Source organism: Onychostoma macrolepis, chromosome 20, assembly GCF_012432095.1.
Source record: "Onychostoma macrolepis isolate SWU-2019 chromosome 20, ASM1243209v1, whole genome shotgun sequence".
Taxonomy (NCBI): domain Eukaryota; kingdom Metazoa; phylum Chordata; class Actinopteri; order Cypriniformes; family Cyprinidae; genus Onychostoma; species Onychostoma macrolepis.
Window position 1 is genome coordinate 23,009,093 of NC_081174.1, and position 24,799 is coordinate 23,033,891.

Below are 24,799 nucleotides of genomic sequence, written 5' to 3' on the forward strand. Positions count from 1 at the left end.
TGTTACAGCAATAATACTACTTGGTTAATAGTGTAAATCGCATATGGGTGGGAGATAGGCCCCTACTTAAACATCAAACACTTGACTGGCTCCCTAAACTCTCCCAACAACATGTCCTCAACAGGGTGAATCTTTCTTGAGCTTCTGTGGTAACTGGCTGTTTTCCCAGTCATTTCAATTTTTCATCCTTTGACATCAACATAATTATCATGAGAAGTGCAACTAATTAGCGAGCTTTATAAAAAGGAACTGTGAACTATAAGCCATCCTGTCACAATTCACAAGTGAAGAAAACTTCTCAGTTTTCTCAACACATTAATGGAATTGAGCAGCAAGAATTAAGACTGGGGCATGGTCCTATATAAGCAACTTTTCTGGGCAACTTTTCTATTGTTTTAGCCCTGCAAGCCTTTAAGTGGTAGTTACTTCTACTAAATATAGCATTTGTGTGTGTGTATGCCAGTGAATCCCTTTGCAGTGAATGGGTGCCATCAGAATGAGAATCCAAACAGTTGATAAAAACATCACTAATAACCCACACAACTCCAGTCAAACAAGTAGCATCTTGTGAAGTGAAAAAATTGCATGTTTGTAATAAACAAATCCACCGATAAAGACATTTTTAACTAAAAACCATTGCTTCTGGCTGAAATACAAGTCCTCTATTTCTATAATATTGCAACTCTCATTCTGACAGCACCCATTCACTGCAGAGCAGGGGGGTCACCAAACTATATCCCCACTCCAACCATTTACACAGACAATATACAAGCAATCATTACTGGCTCATCTTACTATAGTGTGTTGTTATTGTAAATGTGTGTCTAATAAATGACTAGGCTAGTTACTGGCACACTTGCGAGTATAGATCTAAAGACATTAGTCAGTTATATATAGATGCCAAGGCTAAACATAAAAGGTTTGTTGACATTTTTTGTGCAGCACTTCGGTGCTTTACTCATTTCAGTCACTAAACCATCACTATTGGCTCATAAATAGAAGCCAGTAAGTTTCCTGAAGTAATCTGATATTCTCTATCCTTGGATATCACTGTGATGATTGCGCCATTCATGAATTATTAAAGTAACTAGGACTAAAATGGCCTAGGTACTCTCAGAAGCAGAAATAGGCTTTCCACAAAACACTGAATAACCATAAAAAAGCAATGAGTCATGTACAGTGTCACCACCCCCTCAGCATTTCTGCCATTTGTGTAGCAGGGCGCAACAACCACGGTCAGTGCTGAATAAAGGTTACCTTTAAGTGCACATTACCTTGCACTTCACTAAAAGTGTAGAAACATGTCCTCACCTAAACAATGGAAGAGAAAAAGGTTTCTTTAACGGTTCATTTCTTCACAGGAAATGAACAGATAAAGAAAGAACCAGGCCAGACACTAATTAAATACATATGCAATATACAGCCTGAAGTGAATTACGTGACGTGAAACATTCTAAATTTAGCACACAAAAGTGAGTTTCTGTGCTTCTGAACAGAAAAGCAAAAACTCTTTCCAAAAAGTTATCTTAAACATGCGTCATCTGCCATTGGTTGAATAAACAGATAACTCTTCTTAAAACTCACATCACTGGTTGGACCTTGGTTGCTATGCCAAGCTGTTCGAGATGCAAAATCAGAGCAATGTTTAAGGATTAGTTCACCCAAAAACAAACATTTTCTGAAAATTTACTCACCCTCACACCATCCAAGATGTAGATGAGTCTGTTCTTTAAAACAGATTAGGAGAAATTTGACTTTACATCACTTGTTCACCAAAGGATCATCTGCAGTGAATGGGTGCCGTTAGAATGAGAGTCATTAGTTGCAATATTAAAAGCAATATTATGGATAGAGTACTTGTATTTCAGTCTCTTCACAAGATAATAATTGATGGACTGGATTCATGTGGATTACTGTAATGTTTTTATAAGCTGTTTGGACTCTCATTCTGACGGCACCCATTCACTGCACAGGATCCATTGGTGAGCAAATGATGTAAAGTCAAATTCCTTCAAATCTGTTCTGATGAAGAAATAAATTAATCTACATCTTCGATCGCCTGAGGGAGAGTACATTTTCAGCAACATTATATTTTTGGGTGAACTATTCCTTTAAACACAGTAAACTCTGGGAATCAACCTAAAAAAAACACTTCTAACCTACAAAATTACAATTCTCCTTAGAGACTTGTTGGGACAGAAGAACGTGTTTAAAAAACACATTTTAACTTTACTGAATTGATGACTAATGGCCTTAGAAACAGCATTTTCATGTAAAAGTGTCCCAAATAAAAAGAAACCGCTACAAGTGCTGGACACTCTAAAAAGATGCTTCAACTCAGTAACAATACAGCTGAACACAGACAAACACTAACACGGCCCTCATTGAGTAACCTTCACAAAGAGATTGATTGGCTGCCTATTAACATGGATATAACGGACTTGGTTATATCAGGATAAAGCATACAAATAAGTCCTTGATGATGTCAGGAAATATAAAGCAGACTTTGCAAAGGACGGGGCAGCAGCAACTATACTGAGCAGGAAAATGAAAGCATAATCAAAATGATAAAACGGATCCAATTAATAGTTTCATAAGCATCCAAACACATTTCAAATACAAAGAGGTTGTTTTTGATGCACAGAACCTTGACATATTATGGACATCGGAAAAACAGAAAAAATAATTATCACTTTAAAGGAATATACTGTAAATAATACAAGTTAAGCTCTATTGACCACATCTGTGGTATGCTCGTTTGTAAAAACAAGTGAAAAAACAAAATGCATGATCAACAGAAGTCTATATTTTCAAACTATTAAACAAACAGTCTAGTTCCTTGTTTATTCTGTATTTTAAGTTTTTACTGCACCTGATTGGAAATATAAAGCATGAGACTGCAGTCTATGAGGTTTTCATTTCTTTTACTTTATATCTAACTTACTAAATGAACCAAATCATCAGTCAGAAGCTTATGGAAGGGTCATATTTAGTAGTTCACTGCATATAAAACTTCCTAAATTGTACGTACTGAAATATAAACAAGCAAATAAAACTGGGTCTGATTTTGATTCAAGAGTCATTTAAAAATAAAAAATTACAATGTTACAAAGTTTTTGATCTTAAATCAAAATCACACATTAATATGCCTCTCATGGAAAAGTTATTTTATCCATTCCACCAGACGGTATTCGTAATGTGAACAAAGAGATAATAAATACTTTTAATTACTTTGATAAATTAATTGTTGGCATACATAAAATGTTAGAGGACAACAAAAAAAATGCATTACAAGCAATATTCAACATTAAAAGGAGGTTCCTGTTTTAAAGTTTAGGGGCAGTTAATGAAGTCTCTCCCAACACGTACGGGAGTTCACAAAATACACATAAAACGAGGAAAGGCTAAAAGGTTGCTGAAGCAGCACATACTTCTCATGTGTGCATGCACATTTTGCAGACGTTTTAGCAACCTCATGAGCTTTTAAATACATCAATAAAAAGTAAAAAGTACAGCCATTTTTTGTTAGGGCAGAATTTTTTACTGCCACATGTTTCCTGAACACAAACATGGCAATTTTATTTAAGATATGTTAATAGCATTCAAATGCGACCAGGGTTGCAATTAATCTCAGCAAATGGCACTTCCTAAACACAAAACGTACTTGAACAGCACATAAATCATGATATTTTAAGAAATTTGCTACCCTTTCCACTTCATGCAGTACATGCAGCTAGACAGTTCACACTTAATTCAGTATTATTAATACGGCATCAGAAAGATGCAGCAAGCACATAAGTAGGGAGGGAAAGTCATTTGTTTATTTGGTTAAGAACAATTTTTCTTCTGAAATAAATGGGATTTTTTTTATGTTTTGATGGCCTGTTTTCAGCACTAAATTTCATTTTGACCCATAAATCTTTAGATATTCAGTCTCAGGTCAAGAAATAGATTGGGTTCTTGATCTATTAATAGCTACAAAAATAAGAGGCATTTTCTGCAATTCAAATCACTTGTTAAGAGCAAGTTACTCTGACGGAGTAAAACATTGTTCAGTGAATACAGCCTTTTTCTTATCAGAACAGTTCACTAAAAATTTAAAGTGCCCCTATTATGCCATTTTTAAGGTTGCTAATATTGTTTTATGGGTCTCCTAAAACAGGTTTACATGTACGCAAGGTCAAAAAACACTTTAGTTTTCTCAAAAAAATATATTTAATTTGACCTCATTTCTAAATGATTCGTAAACGACTCGTGCGAAGCAGTTCAAAGAATCAATCTCTCTAAACCCCTCCTTTCCGTGAGCCCTCACCGCTGTGATTGGTCAGATGGTGCAGTCCTTTGTGATTAGTCTATCGCGTACAGCGCGTGTCGGAAACGAAACGCCCATTGCCATAACGGACTGACGGAATGACAGCCCTGGAGACTTGTCAATACTCAGAAAAGATAGTATTCATTGTACCTTACCAATTCGAGCCGGAGTCTGATGATGAAACGGTTGAAGTGGCTGATCGACAAGAGACTGATTTGCAAGCACGACTGGAGCAGGACGTTTCTCATTGGTAAGTGTCAAGTGTTAACATGTTTGTGGTAATTATAAGGTGTGATAGCAAGTTGTTCGCGACGCAGAACGTGGGTGGACATTATGCAAATGTGTTACTTCGTGACGTACAGCCGTAACAGAATAAGATTCGAATTCCTGACGACTCGTTTAGGCGATTGCGAGTCGACTTTTTTTTTTTTTGATAGAAAATAACTTTATTTATCGTGCACTGTCGGCTTCAGAACTTTGCAGATAGTTTATGTTCACATACAGCTACATGACACTGCATGAAAGGTAATATTCGAAATGGCATAATAGGGGCACTTTAAACCTCATTTACTCACCCTCATTTCTTTCACAAAGTGAGAAAAGGACAATTAAAAAAAAAAATTACAACAAAAAGCCCAAAGCATCATAAAAATCATAAAAAAACAGTCCATATGACTTGTGCACTATATTTCAGGTCTCCTGAAGTCATATGATGGCTTTGTCTGAGCAACAGACAGATTAATATAGGGCATGAATCGTATGGACCACTTACATTTTGAACACAAGCCTCATTCACGTTCATCATGACGAAAAAAAGTAGTCTGTACATTCTTTATAATTCCTCCTTTTGTTTCACAAAACAAAGAAAATCACACTGCTCAAGACAATTTTTATTTTTGTCTGAACTATTCCTTGAAACCCCACAATGAACCACTAAAAGGAAAGATGAACAGCATTTTCCAAAATGTAGCCAAGCATAACATTCTTGTAATCACAACAAGAACAGGAGCATTTCTCATGAGATGTTATTCTGTTTAAAGCACGCTGTGCTGATCTGTGAGCTACTCGAACCTCCCGTGTTCTGTGTCATGGGTCATCAAAGCACTGCAGTGAAACCAGACCCCTCTCTGCAGGAGAGGCCAATAAGGCCAAGCAGACAGCCTCTCAGTTAAACCCACTGGATTGTGGACTGCCTTAACGACACACAATATCTGACTCGATTCTAAAAGACGTTACGTCTAGCAGCACCATTTATCTGTGACAATATTCACAATAAAATTACAGCATCACATACCTTACTGCAGATAAAATTAAAAGTTAAAATGAAGGCCCAATTAATTTGCTATTTTAAAATTGTGAAAGTCCACATTAAAAAGCAGTAAATATGCCACAATGCATTCTAAAAGCCTAAAAGTGATTTAAAATGTTGACAAAAAATGTTTAATCAAATTATTTAGTATAAATTAAATTTACAAACAAGTAAATATTTTAAAAGTAGGCTACATTCACACTGTCAGTTTTTGAGATTGACAACCGCATTTTCTTTACAGGTGTGAGTCTCGAAATGTCTTGTTCACACAGCAGCTTGTGTTTAGAATACTGTCTGTATGAACGTGCAACGGAAGTCAAGCCCGTATTCCTTACAAGTAACCATAGCGACAGTGAACAAAGTAAAATCAAAGATGGCGACGTCCATAAAACTGAAAGTTTTATCACTTCCTGACACAACAAGAATCGACCCACGAGTTCTTTCGTCAAATCTTCATTAACCGACAGAAGCTTTTAAATTTGGGTGGAGAGCGGAGTATTTAAGTCGCGTGCAAAACACAAAACTGACGGGATCTAAAACTTTCAGATGACACGCAGCTCATTTCTCCGTCACTGTAAGTTACTGAAAACACGAAACACTCGGTAGATGCACGTTTGTATGGCAGAGCGGCTCTCTCTCGCGCTGTATGACCTGACAGACAACTAGTTGTCCAGTCCTGTTCCGTTCACACAGCGCGTGTGTTCCAAGAATGCGGTTGTGAGACCTGAAAATTTACAGGTGTGAGTTCGGTTACAGAATGCGGTTGTCACGCCCGTAAATAACCGTACAGTGTGTGAACGTAACCGTATTAAGGACTCAAACACAGGCTTGACAACCGTATTCTGCTGCTGTGTAAACGTGGCCGTAATACACTCTAAAAACAAATGTTTTGGTTTAAAAAATGTGACAGTTTGCGTCAGTCTTTTTTTGAGTTATGACGGTTTGTAATAAAATTAAAATAATTGATTACTCAACAATTACTCAGTCATTACTCAAATAAATAAAAAAAGTTATTCCAACTAATGTCAACACAATTGTGTGGTGGCCCTGGAAAAAAAAAAAAAAACTAATCTTATCTACTTCATTTCAAATAATCAGCCAGCACAGCATATGCAAAAATGTAAACTATTAAGCATGTAAATTTAATGAAGTAAGATATTACTTGTCAACAGCATTAGCACAGTCATTCCTCATACGGTCAATGTAGTTTAACAACTACAAGTTAGTACAGATTTTTCTTCTTTTAAATCAATTAACATAATACTGTGTGTAATTTAAACACATTTCTGAATTAATGTAGTGATCAATATCACTATATCAACAGAACTTATCAAAATAACATTTGCAACTTTCTAAAGTAAATATTTAACTTGGAACCACGTATATGAATTGTGGTAATGGGTAACCTAGATGTGTTTTTTGGTGTGTAAAGCTAAGGGTAAATATTGACCTCTTTTCCTGTGACAAGTATGGAAAATTGAGTAGAGAATTTCTTTGTCAATCCATCAAGCTAATTAATAGTTTCCAACTCACTGACACCACAGCTCCCCTTTCTCTTACCTGGTGGTCCTGAATTTTACGGCCCACTACTCTGAAGGCGTTGTTGCCAGTGTGGTGATAGATGTGGACTCGACTAAATCCTGTGGATCCACCAGCCGGAACCCACTTCTTATTGGCGTCGTCATATACCATGACAGCAGCCCGCGCCTGACAGATACTCTGCTCACTGAAAAGACAGACAGACAGACATGCATTAATGGATAAAGGAAAACAGATTTGCCTTGAATAATCTTCAATGGCTAAAACACTCATTCAATAAAACTCACAAAATTAAATAATGCAATTTAAAAAAAAAAAGTTTTTCTATTTCCTCCTCCTTGTGTCTGGTCTAAAATGGCAATAAATATGGGAATCAATGCATTAAATTCATTGAGAAGACATTTTATGTTAATTGCAGTAGTTAACCGTTCTTCCAAATCACAGACAGCTTTAAACCATAGAGAAGTAACCATCCGTCATACAATCCTGCATTGGCACTCAAGTACAGTACACCTTTATAGGTCACGCTTTCATTAAGCCTGTGTTTACACCCATCAAATGTAAACACTGGAAATCATTTTCCCCGTCTCTCCACTCACTTTGCACTATACAGCAACTATAACACTAAATTATTTACAATGACTTCCAACCTCCCACTGCGTTAATAGAATAGGAAGAGAGCCACTGAAAGGTGCAAACATATTCTTCCCTTGTCACGTGATCACATGGAAGCAACACTTAACGCAGGTGGAAAAAGGCAAGAGCGAGAAAACGAGAAAGAGGGGGAAAAAGTGCCCGGTCCTTGTGAAAAAAATACTTCTGGTTGTGCTCCTTTAGAAATCTCCCTCCTTTAGAAACTTTGACAATGTTTTGGCCATATTTCATTCAATAAATCTGTTCTAGTTGTAATGAATCTGTGCCACTTCTATATTTTGCGAAAAAGAAAACAAGACAAAGAAATGAAAACTAGAATTTGTCATAGTTTACGACCAGCTGTGTTTTGTCGGGTGTTTGGCTTCTTTGCACCAAGTAGTTTCTGGTCTTTTTGTTTGAAACACTGTAAAACTAGCGTAAAACTACTACTTGATTTACACTAAAATAAATTCTCACATAAAATTATGTCACTAAATATTCCCATACAAAATAATAATCATGATCAAGCAATCCAGAATATACAGACTGTCCAGTGTTTTGTTTTGCTTTTCCCTGAAATCAGTCTGAGGGCTGAGATGAGATCCTGGGATCATCCCCCCAGCAGATAAGGGCTAATCTAACAGGATTGTCTGCTGAGACCAATCCCTGCACTTTAATTAAGGAACAGGCATGCAGGAGTGTGCCGAGAGGGCTCTCCAGTGCTCTAAGTCATATTACAGTGTAATTGATGACAGACAGTCAGAGAGCTAATGGCTTACACAGGACAACTGGCCAAGGGGAGAGAGCCTTGGCACATCCCAAAAACAAAAAAAACTCTTTCAACAAATCTATGACTCAAACATAAAACATTTACATCCCCAAACAGTTCTTGCAAAGAAACAAAAGTATACACCAACCTCAATCCCATTTCATTTTTTTAATTAAATTTAACTATAAATGTTTTAATTTTAAACAATTAATGAACCAATCAAAACAAATATACTAAAATAATTAACTCGGACTGAAGGTATTTGCTGATCTCGTGATTTCACCCACAACTTGCTACTTGTAAATTCAAACTGACACTTCAGCAGGCCTGGAGAACTGAAGATTTCAGTCTCACAGTCTGACTACAGACAGTCGTTGTTCTGATTTGGCAATAAAACATCTTACTAACCTTCAAAAAACATAATATCTCCTCAGTTTCATTTCAGAGGTGCAAATAAATTCAAAAGGACAGAGGGAGACCAGCACAAGAGGTTCTGAAAGAAAAACTTCACTTGATGGAATAATGCACATACCCAAATTATGACAACTATGCAATTGCATTTTCTCATTAATCGTAGGATTAATAAGCCATTTAGGGAATTTGTCAAAATAAAAAGCTCAGCTGGGCTGGAATTGGATGCAAATAAAAAAGCAGTTTAACATAAGCTAAACTACTGGTGCATGTGTAATTATCGATTACGTCAAGTACAAAATATTTCATCTTTTTCCAAACCTTACATTTGTCTATAAAGCTGACATGAACAATGGTAATAATTAATTATATTAATACTAATAGGCAAACAATTGTCTGAATCACTGTTGCACATCAAGTGTTTGACATTTGGATCAAAGATGAACTGAAAAACGGTTTGGTTAATGCTTAAAGGAATTAATTTGACTGTAAACAAGCATTATGACAAAGCATGAGCAAAAACCCTCTGATATAAAAAAAAAAAAACATCCAAAAGCACAGCAGCAATGCAATCAGGAAACATTTTAATTCCCTCATCGCTTTAACATCTCAGTAGCTAAAAAATACGATATCAGAGAGCTTCGTGCTGAGGCTGCAGTGACGCGGGAGCAAGCGCTGCCTGCAAAATGCTCTGGGGAAGAGCATGGTAAACCAAGATCTGATTATGCAACCCAGCGCCCACAACATCAGGAGAAATAATCATCAACCTTCAACACCGCTCAAAGTAACGTCCTCGATGACAGCTCCATTGTCTCTGGCCATGTAACGCACTCATTCACAAATAAACTACACAAGTTAAGATGAAGGGATGCTTGTTGTCGCATGTGTGATAATGGCATTGCATCTATAAACAAGGACACAGATTCTGCATGCTGACAGTGATGCTGCCAAAATAAATTATGCAATATTGTGAATATCAATTTTAATGCGGTTTTTATTCAGTCACCAGACTAGTTTTACAAACCTTCATTGTCTCAATTCAAACTATCTAATTAAACCAACTGTGACTCAACCACAGCTTACACTGGCACTCAGAAATGTTTACAGAAACATTTTTATGCATTAAAATCGTATAGTACAAATTAATCTAGTTGTTTAATCTATATATTGTTGCTGCATACTAATTAAAGACCTAAATAAATAAATAAATAAATAAATATATATATATAGTGTATTAATTTAATTAAAAATTTTGGAAAGTATGACTTTGGCAATAATTGGTATTCGGTTAAAATTTCGTAAAAACTAATTTTAAAATAAAATTATACATTTAGGCAAATTCAAATTATTCAATAACATTCTATATAATTCACGAGTAGCAGTAGGCTATTTGTGAATTATACATGGATCTTGATATTTGTGTTGGTGCATGATGAACTAGCCCTGAAGGTTTGACATGAATCATGCATGTCACAAAGGCCAACTCCGACAAGCTCACACTTTAACACTTAGTTTGTTTACACAGCTCAAATTGTCTAACACTATAACTCAACAAGCTGCCATCTCTAAGCCACATCACAAATCCACGGAGACTCCAGCAAACAAGAAATCAAACCTCCTACAAGTCAAATGGACTCATTGGCCTCAGGTCCAGAGATCTACCGCAATCCTGCTCAGAAGCCAAGGGATTTGAGGTGTTGTTGAGATCTTGCACAAAGAATATCAAAAGAATGAAAAACAGACAAAAAGTGAGAAAGTCACAGTCATAGTTACCACTTTAATATGACAGAATCAAAATATAACCCAACAGAGAAAACCACAATGTGTTTCACACAATGAAGGAAAACTGATACAGATCTTGAAGGACAAAGCATCATAGAACATGCTGTAAATCTTCAAGGTTGAATTGCAGGGAAATGTGCCCTCTAAACTTACATAGACAATGCTGCAAACGAAACAGAAGCCCGCAAACAAGGGATACAATTTAGTCTTCTTTGAAACCATGTTTGCCAGGGTAGTGAAGAGCACAGTCATTTGGGTCAGTGAGTCAATTCAGTGAGAAACAAAGGTATTTTCATGGAGAGCAATGTGGTGTTTCTAAGTGAGTGAGTAGAAATGCAATGTCCCAGGCCCTGTGACCAAAGAAGCCCATTAAATACCCTCTATGATATAAACTACTCACTGGACCTGGGCAAGTAGTCAGATTCACAAACAAAGAATTCTTATGAAATGATTCTTTTAGTGAATCAAAAAAACGAGCACAAAATTTATGCAAATTCTCCAAACAGAAATCCAAAAATTCCTGGATGATCTCTTACTCCCGCTGAGATTCTGAAGTGTCCATTCAATGGACACTTTACTATCCCATGAAGCTACAGGAGAGGAGTTGAGAATGACAGTGAAGTGACAGAAATGATGCTGGTAGGTCACATGACAATGACAACGTGGCAGATATAGTACATCCAAAAAGACAAGATTGGATTTGAATCAGACTGAAATAAAGCAGCATCAAATCCAATGTAAACTGGAATGGAACCAAATCAAGAGTTTGCAAGTCAGAGTTTAATAAAAGTGTGAAATCTGTATAGATACCCATCCTTATCTGTTGTTGGTCGGTTAAACAGATACTCCCACTTTAAACACATGCCTTTGGTTGGGCCAATATAAGTTGAAGAACACTTACTTGTATTTACCTCTGCTTATTAAAGCAGAGATATGAGAAAGCACTTCAACAATGAAACAAAAAAAAATAATAACAGCAAAATGAATCAAATAATCAATGGCAACAAAGTATAAAAACTCAATGTCTCCACTTGAGCGATTCTACAAATCCCTAAGAGGGCCACAGACTCCTAAAATAACACTTCTGCTGTGCTTTACCTACTCAACTAGCCACAGGTGCGTGAGAAAGAGCAGACAGGAGCTATTTTAAACCATACTCCTGTAACAGAGACGGCTCAGGCTGAGAGCTGACTGCTCACAGGGAGCTCGAGGGTCCACGGCATGGTGTAGGCGTTGCAGGGAGCTGGAAATAGGTTCAGACTCCCACTGTGAGAAGCATACCGTCTTCACAGCCACAAGGTGAAATCAGCATACAGTGACAAATAACTGAAACCCTGATCACCGTCTACAAAATGAGATCATGATGAACCTGACAAGGTGTGACCAAAATGCATACATATAAGTTACAAATAACTACATTAGCATTCAAAACATCGGGGTGAGTAAGATTTAATTGTTTTTGATGCTTATAATGCTTATATGCGTACACTGCTGCATTTATTTGATGAAAAATATAATAAAATCGGTAATACTTGTGAAATATTATTGCCATTTAAAATATTGTAAAAAGGTAATTTATTCCAGGGATAGCAATGCTGAATTTTCAGCAGCCATTACTCTAGTTTTCTGTCACATGATTCTTCATGAAATCATTCTAATATGCTGATTTGGTGCTCAAGAAATTATCATTATCAATGTTGAAAATAGTTGTGCAGCTTAATATTTTGTGGAAAGTGATATTTTTTCCAGAATCTTTAATGAACAGAAACATTTATTTGAAATGCATTTATTTTTGTATCCATGAAAAAGTCTTCATGGTCACTTTTGATCAATTTAATAGAGGAAAAAAGTATAATTTCTCTATATTTTTTAAAAATAATATTAACAACAACAAACTTTTGAACAACACTGTATATACCTGTAGTTCTAGATCTGAGATTTAAAAGGAATAGTACAATCAAAAATAAATCAATTTTCTTACCCTCATGTTGTTTCCAACCCCATTATGCTTTAAGCTTTTTTCCAAGCTCCAAAAAAGACAAAATAATTAAATAAAGCCACCAAAAACTCTGTATAACTTCTGAGGCCTTATGACAGCTTTGTATAAGGACATTATTTCAAGGCATTATTCATTAATATTCACACTGAATATTCTTCAAAACAACGAAATAAATGACAAATTTTTAGTTTACAACTGAACCAGATTCCTTTAATTAGAAGAATGAACAAAAACTTGAGGAGTAGTCAGGCCAACCGAAGAATTCACTCTTCCTGTATGACTATATAGGAGGCGTTTGGAAGGGGAGGATGTCGAACTCATTATATGAAGCAGCATGTCAACTGATTCAGCACTTGTATCTGTTTTCCTGTGCATTTCATTTCCTCCATTTTGAGGAGGATATTTCATTATGTATTCCAGAGAACTGTCCGTGATACAATCTTCATGCCAATTCAAAAGATTTCAGACTCCGTAGTGATCACGCACTAGTGTCAAGAGAGACATCCTCATAAGTCACAATCCCTCGTTTGTGGGGGGTTTTTTTTTTGCTCTCTTTTGGTCTTTTTTTAGACTGAGGAATTAAAGCCATCACCTTAGCAACACTGTGTACGTGGGTGGGTTTTATGTGTAGCTCCTACATAATACTGGGAAAAAAGATTCTGTATGAGAAAAAAAAAAAAAAAAAAGAGCCATTCAGGCTTCTTTCGCTTGCCTTTTGTTTTGCTCTAGAACACAAGCTCCGAGCGCATGATCAGCGCTAAATAGACAGTAAACTGGTCTATCCCGAGACTATCCCAAAAATACTAAATGGATGTTAATACTCTCAACCCGGCGTTCACCGTTCACCTTGGCATCCTTACTATGATCCTTTCCAGCTAACGACAGCAACTGCTTCCTTCCACAGTTGAGATGGAGAGTCCCTGAGCTGCCAACACCTCACCTCCTCCACAAAAACGGCAAAAACTGGCTTAAAAATACACTCCACTCACAAACCATGAGTCACGCAGAACACCCGTTTCGGTGGATGCCAGTGCAGATTCATTCATGCCATGCTTTGCAGGACAATGGGAGACATCATCACTGTATAAACAGCTCTGGTGACATCCTCTGCATGGGCAGCTATTTGTGAGAAGAGTCTGCTTTTAAGCCACTGGCAAGGGGACAAGAACACACTTAAAAAGGACGGAAACCGATGCAAGCAGACAGTACTAATACCGTTTTAATTCACAGATTTTTGAGTATGGAAACAAAATGAGCAATACGAAAGCTGAGCAATAAAAGTCAGCACCAGCAGACACAAGAATGTGCCAAATATTTATTAAATATAGAAAAACGTATTCATTTTTAGTAAACTAATTGAGACGACCAATTAAAACTGTATTTTTGTCTAGACGTCACAGTATTTTTTATTTGTATTACATTATTTACTCTGATAAAACACCACATATATTAATTTACTTAAAACAATGTAATTTTATATATATATATATATATATATATATATATATATATATATATATATATATATATATATATATATATATATATATATATATATATATATATATATATATATATATATATATATACACACAATTTTATTAATAATCTATATGAAGTGATGATTTTAATTTATGTATTTGTATATAATTTATACATAACCTACAATTTATATAAAATTATATTTCATTAAATAATTATATTTAATTAAATATAAAATATTATTAAATAATATTTTATTATATTTTATAGTGCAAATGTGAAACTTAAAATTATATATAATAATTTAAATGACCATTAATAAATTCAAATATTTTGAAAAAAAATGCTATAAGTGTGTGTATGCATGTATGTGTGTGCATGTTTATGTGGTTTACGGGGACACAAATTTGTATAATAACATGGGTATGACGGAGGTATTACAATTTGAAGGTGGTTTATGAGGACACTGCCTATGTCCCCGTAAATCAAAAGGCTTAAAAAACATACTAAATGGCGGGGGTTTTTTTATCTAAAAATGCAGACAGTCTCCTGTAAGGGGTAGGTTTAGGTGTAGGGTTGGTGTAGGACAACAGCACATACAGTTCGTACAGTATAAAAACTATTACGCCTATGGAGAGTCCCCGTAAACCACATAAACCAACATGTGTGTGTGTACATACATGTATGTATGTATGTATGTATGTATGTATGTATGTGTGTATATATATATAGTGGTGGGCATAGATTAATTTTTTTAATCTAGATTAATCTCACTGTAATCTTGGAATTAATCTAGATTAAAATGGCTCATTTGAATTCTGCCAAGTAGATCAGAATAAGTTCACTACTAGTAGTAAACAACTAGCAGTCATCAAGAATTTAATATTGATAATAACATTGAAGACATTGTATGATTATTCCTTAAAGATACGTTCTGCCCAATGTCTTCAAGTGAAACCGAACCTTTATTTTGACGGGTTGCCGTGAGGATAGTTTTTCTCAAATGAAACGCTCGAATGCTCATGAAGTGACTCTCAGAACAGTTCTGGAGATGTTGTTCATGTATTTATGTCCTCATTTAGTGAGACGACAGACGTTAATATCGCCGCAAGCGTCACGCGGGCTTCTGTATGAGTAGTGAACAAACCCATGCGTCTGCGCCATACATTAACACAGAGACACACAGAAGTCATATTTAGATAGACGTTTTGTGGCTTAATATTTACAAATAGGAGTGGGAGTGTGCTCACTTGTGTGTGCGCCACGTGTGTATGTGTGTGTGTGCGCGAACCGGGCAGAACTCCGCTGTGCGCGATACAGAGAGCGCGACCATGTAACGAGAGACAGAAATGACTTGCCGATTTCCATTGGGAAGCTTCTTAAAAATACATTTTCCTGAAGCAAACCCGGCGGCTTCATAGCTGCATCCATGTTAGCACGCATACACACAGGTTCAAGACCTGCTCGCCCCTACAGTGCAATTCGCAAGGTATACATCCACGCTAAAATATCAAGGTGAAAGTCATCATAGCTTGCGTAGTATAGACCCAGCTCCCAACCCAACTTTGAGAATAGATTAACGGCGATATTTTTTTTATTGCCCGATAAGAGTGTCACGTTAACGGCCCACCACTAATATATATATATATATAATTTTAAATATTTAATTTATAATAATATAAAATGTATATTGTAAGCCTATATAATGTTTCCGAGAAACATTTAATTAAATAAAACATTTGTGCTGAGAATATAGTGATCATCTCTAATTGGAAATGTTGCTAGGTTATATGCGGTCTTATTTCTGAGTGAATTATGACCTTTCCTCCCCTCTAAGACACACTGAGAAAACCACAAAGCAATTAAATACAATTAAAAAGGTATACACAGACCTTGTCATCGTGGGAAATTAGTGTTTTGAATGCTTAAGACAGAGAATGTTGAACTGAGGTTGTAATACTTTAGAAAGCAAAACACTTCAGAGAAAGCTGTTCTATCCGATTTACAACATACCAATATCTATTGTAGCACAAATTTATGCCTTTTTCCTTCAGGCATCCTTGTTTGACTGGCCACTAAAAAACATCAGCAAAATACTGCTATCCTAAATCCATTTTCACTTTGACAGCTGCCATCTGTCATCTTTATCTAAGCAGTGTGTCGGGTATAATCCACACAGTTTGACATGTAGGACATTCAAGATGTTCATGGTTGTATAGTAAAGCCAGATGGATAGCTTTACGAAGTCTAAGAAATATTAGTTTCCTCTTTTTAATCATAAGGAATTTTTTACTCTAACTAGGTTTCCATCTACAATTTGAACTCAAGCTGACAATAATTAAGGTGACCTTTAAGAGCATCATGGAAACCACAAGTTCAACCACACAAAACCCCTATTTCATCGAATCACTGAATAGTTTAAAGTTAAACCAAGCTAACATTGCCCTCTGAAACCATATGTGACCCTGGACCACAAAACCAGTCTTAAGTCGCTGGGGTATATTTGTAGCAATAGCCAAAAATACATTGTATGGGTCAAAATGATAGATTTTTCTTTTATGCCAAAAATCATTAGGATATTAAGCAAAGATCATGTTTCATTAATATATTTTGTAAATTTCCTACCGTAAATCAAACCATAATTTTTGATTAGTAATATGCATTGCTAAGAACTTCAGTTGGACATCTTTAAATGTGATTTTCTCAATATTTAGATTTTTTTTTTTTGCACTCTCAGATTCCAGATTTTCAAATAGATGCATTTCGGCCAAATAATGCCCTATCTTAACAAACCATAGGGTAAACGTACCTATTAAGCTCACCAAAATCTACATTGAGACATTTTTAGCGCACAAGATATTGGTTTCAGTACAAAAAGTTGTGTTAAAATAAAATATTAATCTCTCACATATTTTATTTTAAATGACAAAAGCATTTCAATTAAGATATACATCATTAAATTCAAAAAGGGTACATCCCCTGTTCCCAATAAGCTCACATCATGTTTTATTAAAAAATCATGTTTATTTTAAGGAAATAAATTAGGAATTAAGGTACAAAGTCAAGTCAATCACAAATAAAACAGAAAACTAAAATCAAGCAACAAGGCATTCAATTTGATCAATAATATATTCATAATGAAGTTCCATTTTAGCACATTGCAACATCTATAGTCTACGTTCAGCTAAGTAACACAAATTCAAAAATCAAATAAAACATTTCATTCATGGGGATGAACACAGAAACTAGCCTCATTATGAAGCCTCTTTTTAAATGGATGTCAATTTATCTATAGTCTCTTATGGCTGGAATACACTACACGATTTTTGCCCTGATTTTCCACAGATTTACAGTCTGGAGAAGTTGATGCTAGTTGCCAAAGATCAGAGCCAGTCTGTAGATTTGAGTTGACAGAATCCATAGAAAATGTATTAACTTAACTTAAAGTGACAACCATCAGTTAATATTTAAAGTCTGTTTATGCAGTATTTACAGAGACGTTCAGTGTGGAAGAGCTTAAAGAGATCACACTGAGCTTAATTGGAGCAGCAACAGTTTTTAATAAATTTCATGTAATATTTATTAAAATGACAGGATTTTTGCTAAATAAATAGTCTAGGTCATGTATTAAGTTCGTACATATTTTAATATGAACAAATATTATTAACAATATCTATGAAATTATACTTTTTCTTGTTGATGTCACACTGAAACTGTGTGATTTTCATACACCTTACAATAATATGAAATCTTTAAAAATTACAGCACTGTAAAACGACAGACCAGCAATAAACTGTCAATTTATAATATTATGGATGTAAAAGTACAAGCCAGTAATGCCTGTGAAGTAATATATTAGCGTAGCACACAATCTTATACAGCTAATCAGCTAACTGTGTTCTGCAGCATCGGCGCTATGTTGCTAAAACTATCTTTTGGATCTAATGTAATTATTTCCCACATCCAAGTTCCAGGTTATAATATGCAAAAGTCTGAACTTTAATCTCTTAATTTTACAATAAGTAGTGAAACTTACCCAAAATAAAGGCTTAAACATCTAAAAATACACATTTAAGGGGCTCCTCTTTTGGTGAAAGTTTTTAGACAGCTTTCAAAATGGCCGCCAGACAGTGTAAACACATGGAGACTCATATCTCAGTGTGCAATGATCTGATTGACTTGAAATTACAGGAGGTATATAGTAACAAACACATCAATTGGTTAAGACATTAAGTAGGAAAATAAATGATTTTTTCTTTGTATAATCTGATCTCAAACATAGAAGTGTGCTTAATGGGTACGTGAGCTTAATAGGTACATTTACCCTACATCAATGAAAAGCTTTCAAATGTATAAATCTCAAAATTCTCAAAAAAAAACTGACCCTTATGACTGGTTTTGTGGTCCAGGGTCACATATTCCAACTTTTGTAGATACAAATAGAAAATGTTTATTTTTCGTAAAAATGCATTGGTAGCCTATATAATAATAGTAAAACATTTTATTTAAATAAATATGTATAGGGCTGGGTGATAATTCGATAACGATAATTATCACTATATAATCTTGTTTAGTTCGATAAATGTTCGATATAATGTTTATGCGACAAAAGCAGAACGAAGCAGCGCAACTCATTTGAAATCGCGCCACACGGAGCGTTTATCCGCTTGGATCACAGTTCAAACTTAAGCGCGGCGCGAGCTCACTAGAGCAGATGCGTTTACTCAGTCACCCGAGCATTAAGCAGCACTGTGTGAAACGCTTGAATTCAGCGATGAACACAAATGACTCGGTGATTTAAACTAGTTTAAAGCCAAACAGGAGAAAAACTGTGTGCAACGAGACAGTCAGAAGGCTTTTCAATCTACACATCGCCATCATTTACTATGGATTTAATGTAGTAACACTCACTGCACCATGGTATTGTGGCAGAAATATGGGATATTCACACTGAATTTTATTACGGGAGTAATAATTATAGTACGTATTTGTGATTAAGCTATAGCATGCGTGCATTTATACTGAATGTTTTTAGACTACTGTTTTTCATACAAATAGGGTACCTAAAAACCATAGTTATATTTTTACCATGGTATTGAGGTGCTATATGTTTGGTTTTAACTTTTTCGTGATTTAAATGTATGCTACTATGGGAAACCAATGCTTAAGTTAATTAAAAAAAAATAATAATAAAAAAACACAAATTTAACCACAAAAAACTGAGGTTGCTACAATTTTTACAGATGCTACTGATTTTGATCATGAACAAAAATTTACCCTGCATCCTAACTCAAGCTACTATCTAATGTGCATTTCTAAGAGACAAAAGAGTGATATTATTATTATTATCATTATTATCATCATCATCATCATCACGCAACCTAAACCTGTTTCTTGATTTGAAACAATAGGCCTATCACTCATTAGAACATGCAGAAACTAAAATACATTTTTCTATTTAGATATTTATTTTGTTAAGGGAAATGAATGGGCTGGTTTCTACAACTTGCACTTTGGAGCAAAAATATGGCTATAAACTTGAAAGAAATAAAGATTTGACATTTATCGTGATAATTATCAATATCGACTGATATGAAAAAAATATTGTGATCATTTTTTTGACTATATCGCCCAGCCATAAATATGCATATGTAATATTTTTGTTTGCATTTACAGTGTTGCCAATGCAAAAATTAGCATTCACTGTTATTTAATATTTACATGCAAGTTTTTATGAGTTGGGAATGCTAGTTGAGTTAACACTTTTTCTTTGGCAACACTCCACTTTAAAACAGAAAAAAGATGTGTGTATATAAAGTGTACATATTTAAGAAATGTATTTAAATTAAAATGTTATAGTAGTCATTATTATTACTACTAATAGTAATAATAAAATATATATATATATATATATAGTATCAATATCTAAAAATACATAAAATATATGTGCACATACACATGTTTTTGTTTGCATTTAAAGTGGAGTGACTGTTTCCAAAACGTTAACCAAAAATAAAAATCTTAAGAATGAGCAGTCCCAACTCATAAAACAGGTCCAGCATGACAGGTTTTACTCAGCACAGTATTGCAAAACATCAACATCAGCTGAACAAAGAATTTCAAAGAATCTTCTCATTCCAGTAAGAACTACCACCAACACCTCACCATCAGAATGACCCGAGGCTCTCTGAAAACCAGGTTTGTACTGTGTTTATATACACAAGGAAATTCACTTTTAACAAAGTAGCAGGTGAGAGTTGACAGCAACCTGTTTTGCCTCCACTGAGCTGCTATTCACACCCAAGGAACACAGTGACTTCTCACACCAAACCTTTAGCATGCATGGAGGTTCCCCTTACGAACATCATAAGTGATACTTATTAGACACGACAGCGAGTGGCAGCATGGTTTATAAAAGCACCCCATTCATTGCAGCTAAACGGGGAAACACCTTCCCTCCCAAGACTTTCAAGCACTTATTGGAAGTGAGAAACCCAATTTAAATTGGTTGAGAACCCTTATCAGTAAAATGAGGACAAAAATGAACTTTGATACGGTCTGTAGGGCAATATTTGTGCGTTGGGATAAACTAGCCATCAATGTTTGATGAGTGAATTTGCAGTGCACAAATGTTGGTAGCCTGCCACTGGTTTTATAGGCCAATTTGTGCATCTCCTATCCATTCCACAGGGAGCTATTAGAGCAAATGAAACTAATCTTACTGAAAACATTTTCCAGCACACTTCCTAAAGCGGCTCACATCCTCCATAATTACAATAGAGCATTGCTTTATTAAACCCATAATCCCAGACAGCCAACGAAACCGACGTGAACCTAAACAATGCATTTCAACGATGTCTTTGAGCTACATCAAGGATGCAACAGTTGCTCGTATCAGGAAAACAAACCCACGAAGCCCGTGTGTGTACGTACCGGTGGACTTCCATTTTCGAAGACTGGGCGCATCTTTCATTCGGTATGAAGCCGGACACCTTGCATTGTGCTGCAGACTGGACCTGCATGGCTTCCCCCGGCTCCGACGCTGCGGATTCGATCCCGATCACACTCGCCTATTCATCGCGTTCCCCCTATTCTGAATGCATCGGTGATTCATTATTTAGAGACGGGCTCAAGTCAGCGGTGCTTCTCCATGCTGCTCGCGTACACAATCCCGCTTTTCACAGTGCTGGACGGTAACCTGGCAACAGGCATTTGAGCGCTCACAGTTGTTAAAGGAGATCACGTTTGGGAAGATGAAATTGCTACGCTGTGTTAATACTGCTCAACTGAGCAGGCTTTTTCCCGCCCTGCCTCTCTCTCTTTCTCTCCCTCGCTCTGGTCTTTCCTACCCCCACCCCTCCTCTCTTTATTGTGTGCTGCTCCGTTTCAGTAGTGATTTATCTTTGCTGGCTAAGCTTTGTTTTGAAGCAGCATGTGCATGCAGGCATCTGTGCAGAATGAGGTAAACATTATTTAAAATGCATGATATATAGAACGCTAAATATTTAATGATTGAGAGGTAGCCTTGAGGTAATCGAAAAGGAGAAAACTCTTATTTTTGGCCTTGTGTGACCTCTCAGGTCACAAACATACTTTAAGTACTTACGTAAAATGTGAGCACTTAAACGGCAACAAACCGCAGTACTGAAGGGGGCGCTAGAGTTACAGTATCGTTAAAACAGATGTGTTAGAATTAAAGCAAGTTACAATATTGACTTTGTTATATATTTGATTAGCTAACATTATTTTCAAACTACCTAGGGCTGAACAAAATGGCTCAAAAAAAAAAAAAAATTTAATAATCACTACTAAAATCACAATATTTTCCATACCAGGAAATGAATTCCACATTGTTAGACCTCAAGAATAATTTAATAAACTCCACGAAGCGATTTGTAATTGAAGACGTGATGAAATCGGTTTTGTTTTTTTCTGAATTCTGTTTTCCATTTTATTTATTGTTTTTTTACTTTAAATGTATTATTATTATTATTATTATTATAATGAGATTTATACTTCACTATACAATATTAATACAGTTCTATCAATTTTAAATGGATAGTTCACCCAAAAATGAAAATTTTGTCATTAATTAAAATCACCCTCATGTTATTCCAAACCTGTAAGACCTTCGTTCATCTTCGGAACACAAATTAAGATATTTTTGATGAAATCTGAGAGCTCTCTGACCCTCCATAGACAGCAAGGGTACTACCAAGGTCAAGGCACAGAAAGGTAGTAATAAAATAAAATAGTAAAATGGTGTGATGTCAGTGGTTCAACCGTAATTTTAGGAAGCTACGAGGATACTTTTGTGTGCAAATAAAACAAAAATAACAACTTTCTTAACTTTATATATTGCTGTCTATGCAGGCTCAGGAAGCTCTCTGATTTCATAAAAAATCTTACAGGTTTGGAACGACATGAGGGTGAGCAATTAATGAGAGAATTTTCGTTTTTGGGTGAACTATCTCCAAGTTAAACCAAACTTTTTTGTCATTAAGGTATTAGAGTTTGACAACAGTTTTAGCCGAGTTTTTAGAGACTTGCACGATCTAGATGTAGAACAAATATCAAAAATTACTCAAAAGTTTATCATCGATCATTTATTTTTTCAATACATATTGATTTTTCATCCAGTACTAGCTCTGCCATTACAATAGTTGACCTACAAGAGGAAACTGAAATATAGTATGAAATATAGCGCACCTCATCGGATACCTTTTAAGACAACACACAAAACAATGTTTGTGTAGCTAGAAACATCTGCATTCACATACTTGCGTTAGACCCTGTTTCCGGGCCACTCGACAGTATTGTTACTAATAAAGTACCATGGTATCAAACATTTACAGTGGTACAATATCATCTCTTTAAATTCAAACAATTTTGTTAGGTTGTGAACCTTCAAAAACTAGGGAACGATTTGACCAGAACATTGAATTCAGCTTCGTCTAAACTGCTCGAGGCCATAAAATGAGCAATCAATCTGCACAAAATTGCTGTGTGCTACCCCATTCTCAAATGGGAAAAGCTCAACACTAGACTTATAACAGCACCACTGAGCTGAACAGAGCAATGAAGTCAAATCAATTAAATGATTAACGCATTTTAATGCATGATCCCTGAACAGTAAAATAAAACTGGGGAAACATGTGACAGATGCACTCTGGGATCATGTGGTTTGGTGTATGGCACATATCCTGTGGTTTGCGATTGTCTGGCCTGTCTCCACAGGAACAGATGGGTGTGAGTGACAGGTCAGGTGTAGAATAAGGGCCTTGTCATTTTTGAGGGTGGGACTAACTGTGCAGATGCCTGATCATAATGCATGGTCACACTCCAAGTGTCCAGCCTATAAACTCTGCAATTAATCACTCAGGCGCTGACGAGGACAGTGCCGGTCAAGGACCCACCCAAATCAACCATCACTGACAGGGACGAGCTGACAGCAAGAGTAATCGATATGACTTTGGTGTTTCTCAGTAGGGCTGTCAAGATATCACACTTTTAGTAATCAATACCAAATGCAATACCGCAATATGCTAATATATAATACTAAAATAAATAAATTATTTAATCATATTATTATTATTAGAATAAAGTAGTATATGTGTATATATATATATATATATATATATATATATATATATATATATATATATATATATATATATATATATATATATATATATATATATATATATATATATATATATATATATATATATAACTATTGTTTTTTTTTTTTTATTCCTACTATTAAGTATTACCGGTATTTTTATTTATTATTATTATAAAATGGTACATTATTATATTCTATAATATTTGCAGTGGTCTATAAATAAAATGTTAATAAATAACAAAAAAATTAATAAAATGCTATTTCCACTGTAAGGACTAAAACCCCTACTGCTCAACTACATACATGTATACATACATACATACATATATATATATATACATACATATATAAACTGCTGCATACTGCATCAACACCATTAAACCAGTTGCTGAAAGCAGAAAATGTTCACTCTCATTTTCCATGCCATTGATGGAATCTCACAAATATTTTCAAACCTGTAAATGTTATTGCACTCAAGCAAACATGCAAGTCAAGCACAGTCACAGCAGGCTCTCGCATTTAGAGATCAGCACAATTACACAGGAATCAATTAGCTACTACGTCTCTGAGAGCAGTAGGCCAACACGCTACCGACTTAAACAGCAAACGTAGACCTTTGGAGTCTCACGTAGACTGCAGTTGGCGTGCAACATATCAGACTTGTCAGGCACTGAGAGAGCCACCTGGAAGCACCAGGTTCCCGTGAGTGGGTGGCGCAGTCGGGTCAGGCTGAGAGTGTGAAACCTTGAGCCCGGCATCGGAGGAACACATGGTGCATGGGAGGATGCATGCAACACCTCTGCTTATAAACCACATGTCCACAGGAGGCCTGGCACCACCGTTTCAAGCTTTATGCCTTTGCAGGCGGTGGCAAAACAGCCATAGAACCAGTCTGGGCTTGTCCCTTTCTGAAAAATACTATATGACACTATATGAGT

General features: G+C 35.6%; 1 protein-coding gene across 1 annotated transcript in view; it reads right to left on the reverse strand.

Moving 5' to 3' along the window:
- The window catches only part of enah (ENAH actin regulator), a 67,738-nt gene extending 46,224 nt beyond the window's left edge, over positions 1 to 21,514 (reverse strand). The window contains 2 exon segments of the mRNA XM_058756473.1: positions 7,182 to 7,347; positions 21,170 to 21,514. Coding sequence (XP_058612456.1) covers positions 7,182 to 7,347; positions 21,170 to 21,258 — 255 coding nt within the window. The 5' untranslated portion in view covers positions 21,259 to 21,514.
- Between the last annotated feature and the right edge of the window lie 3,285 nt (positions 21,515 to 24,799).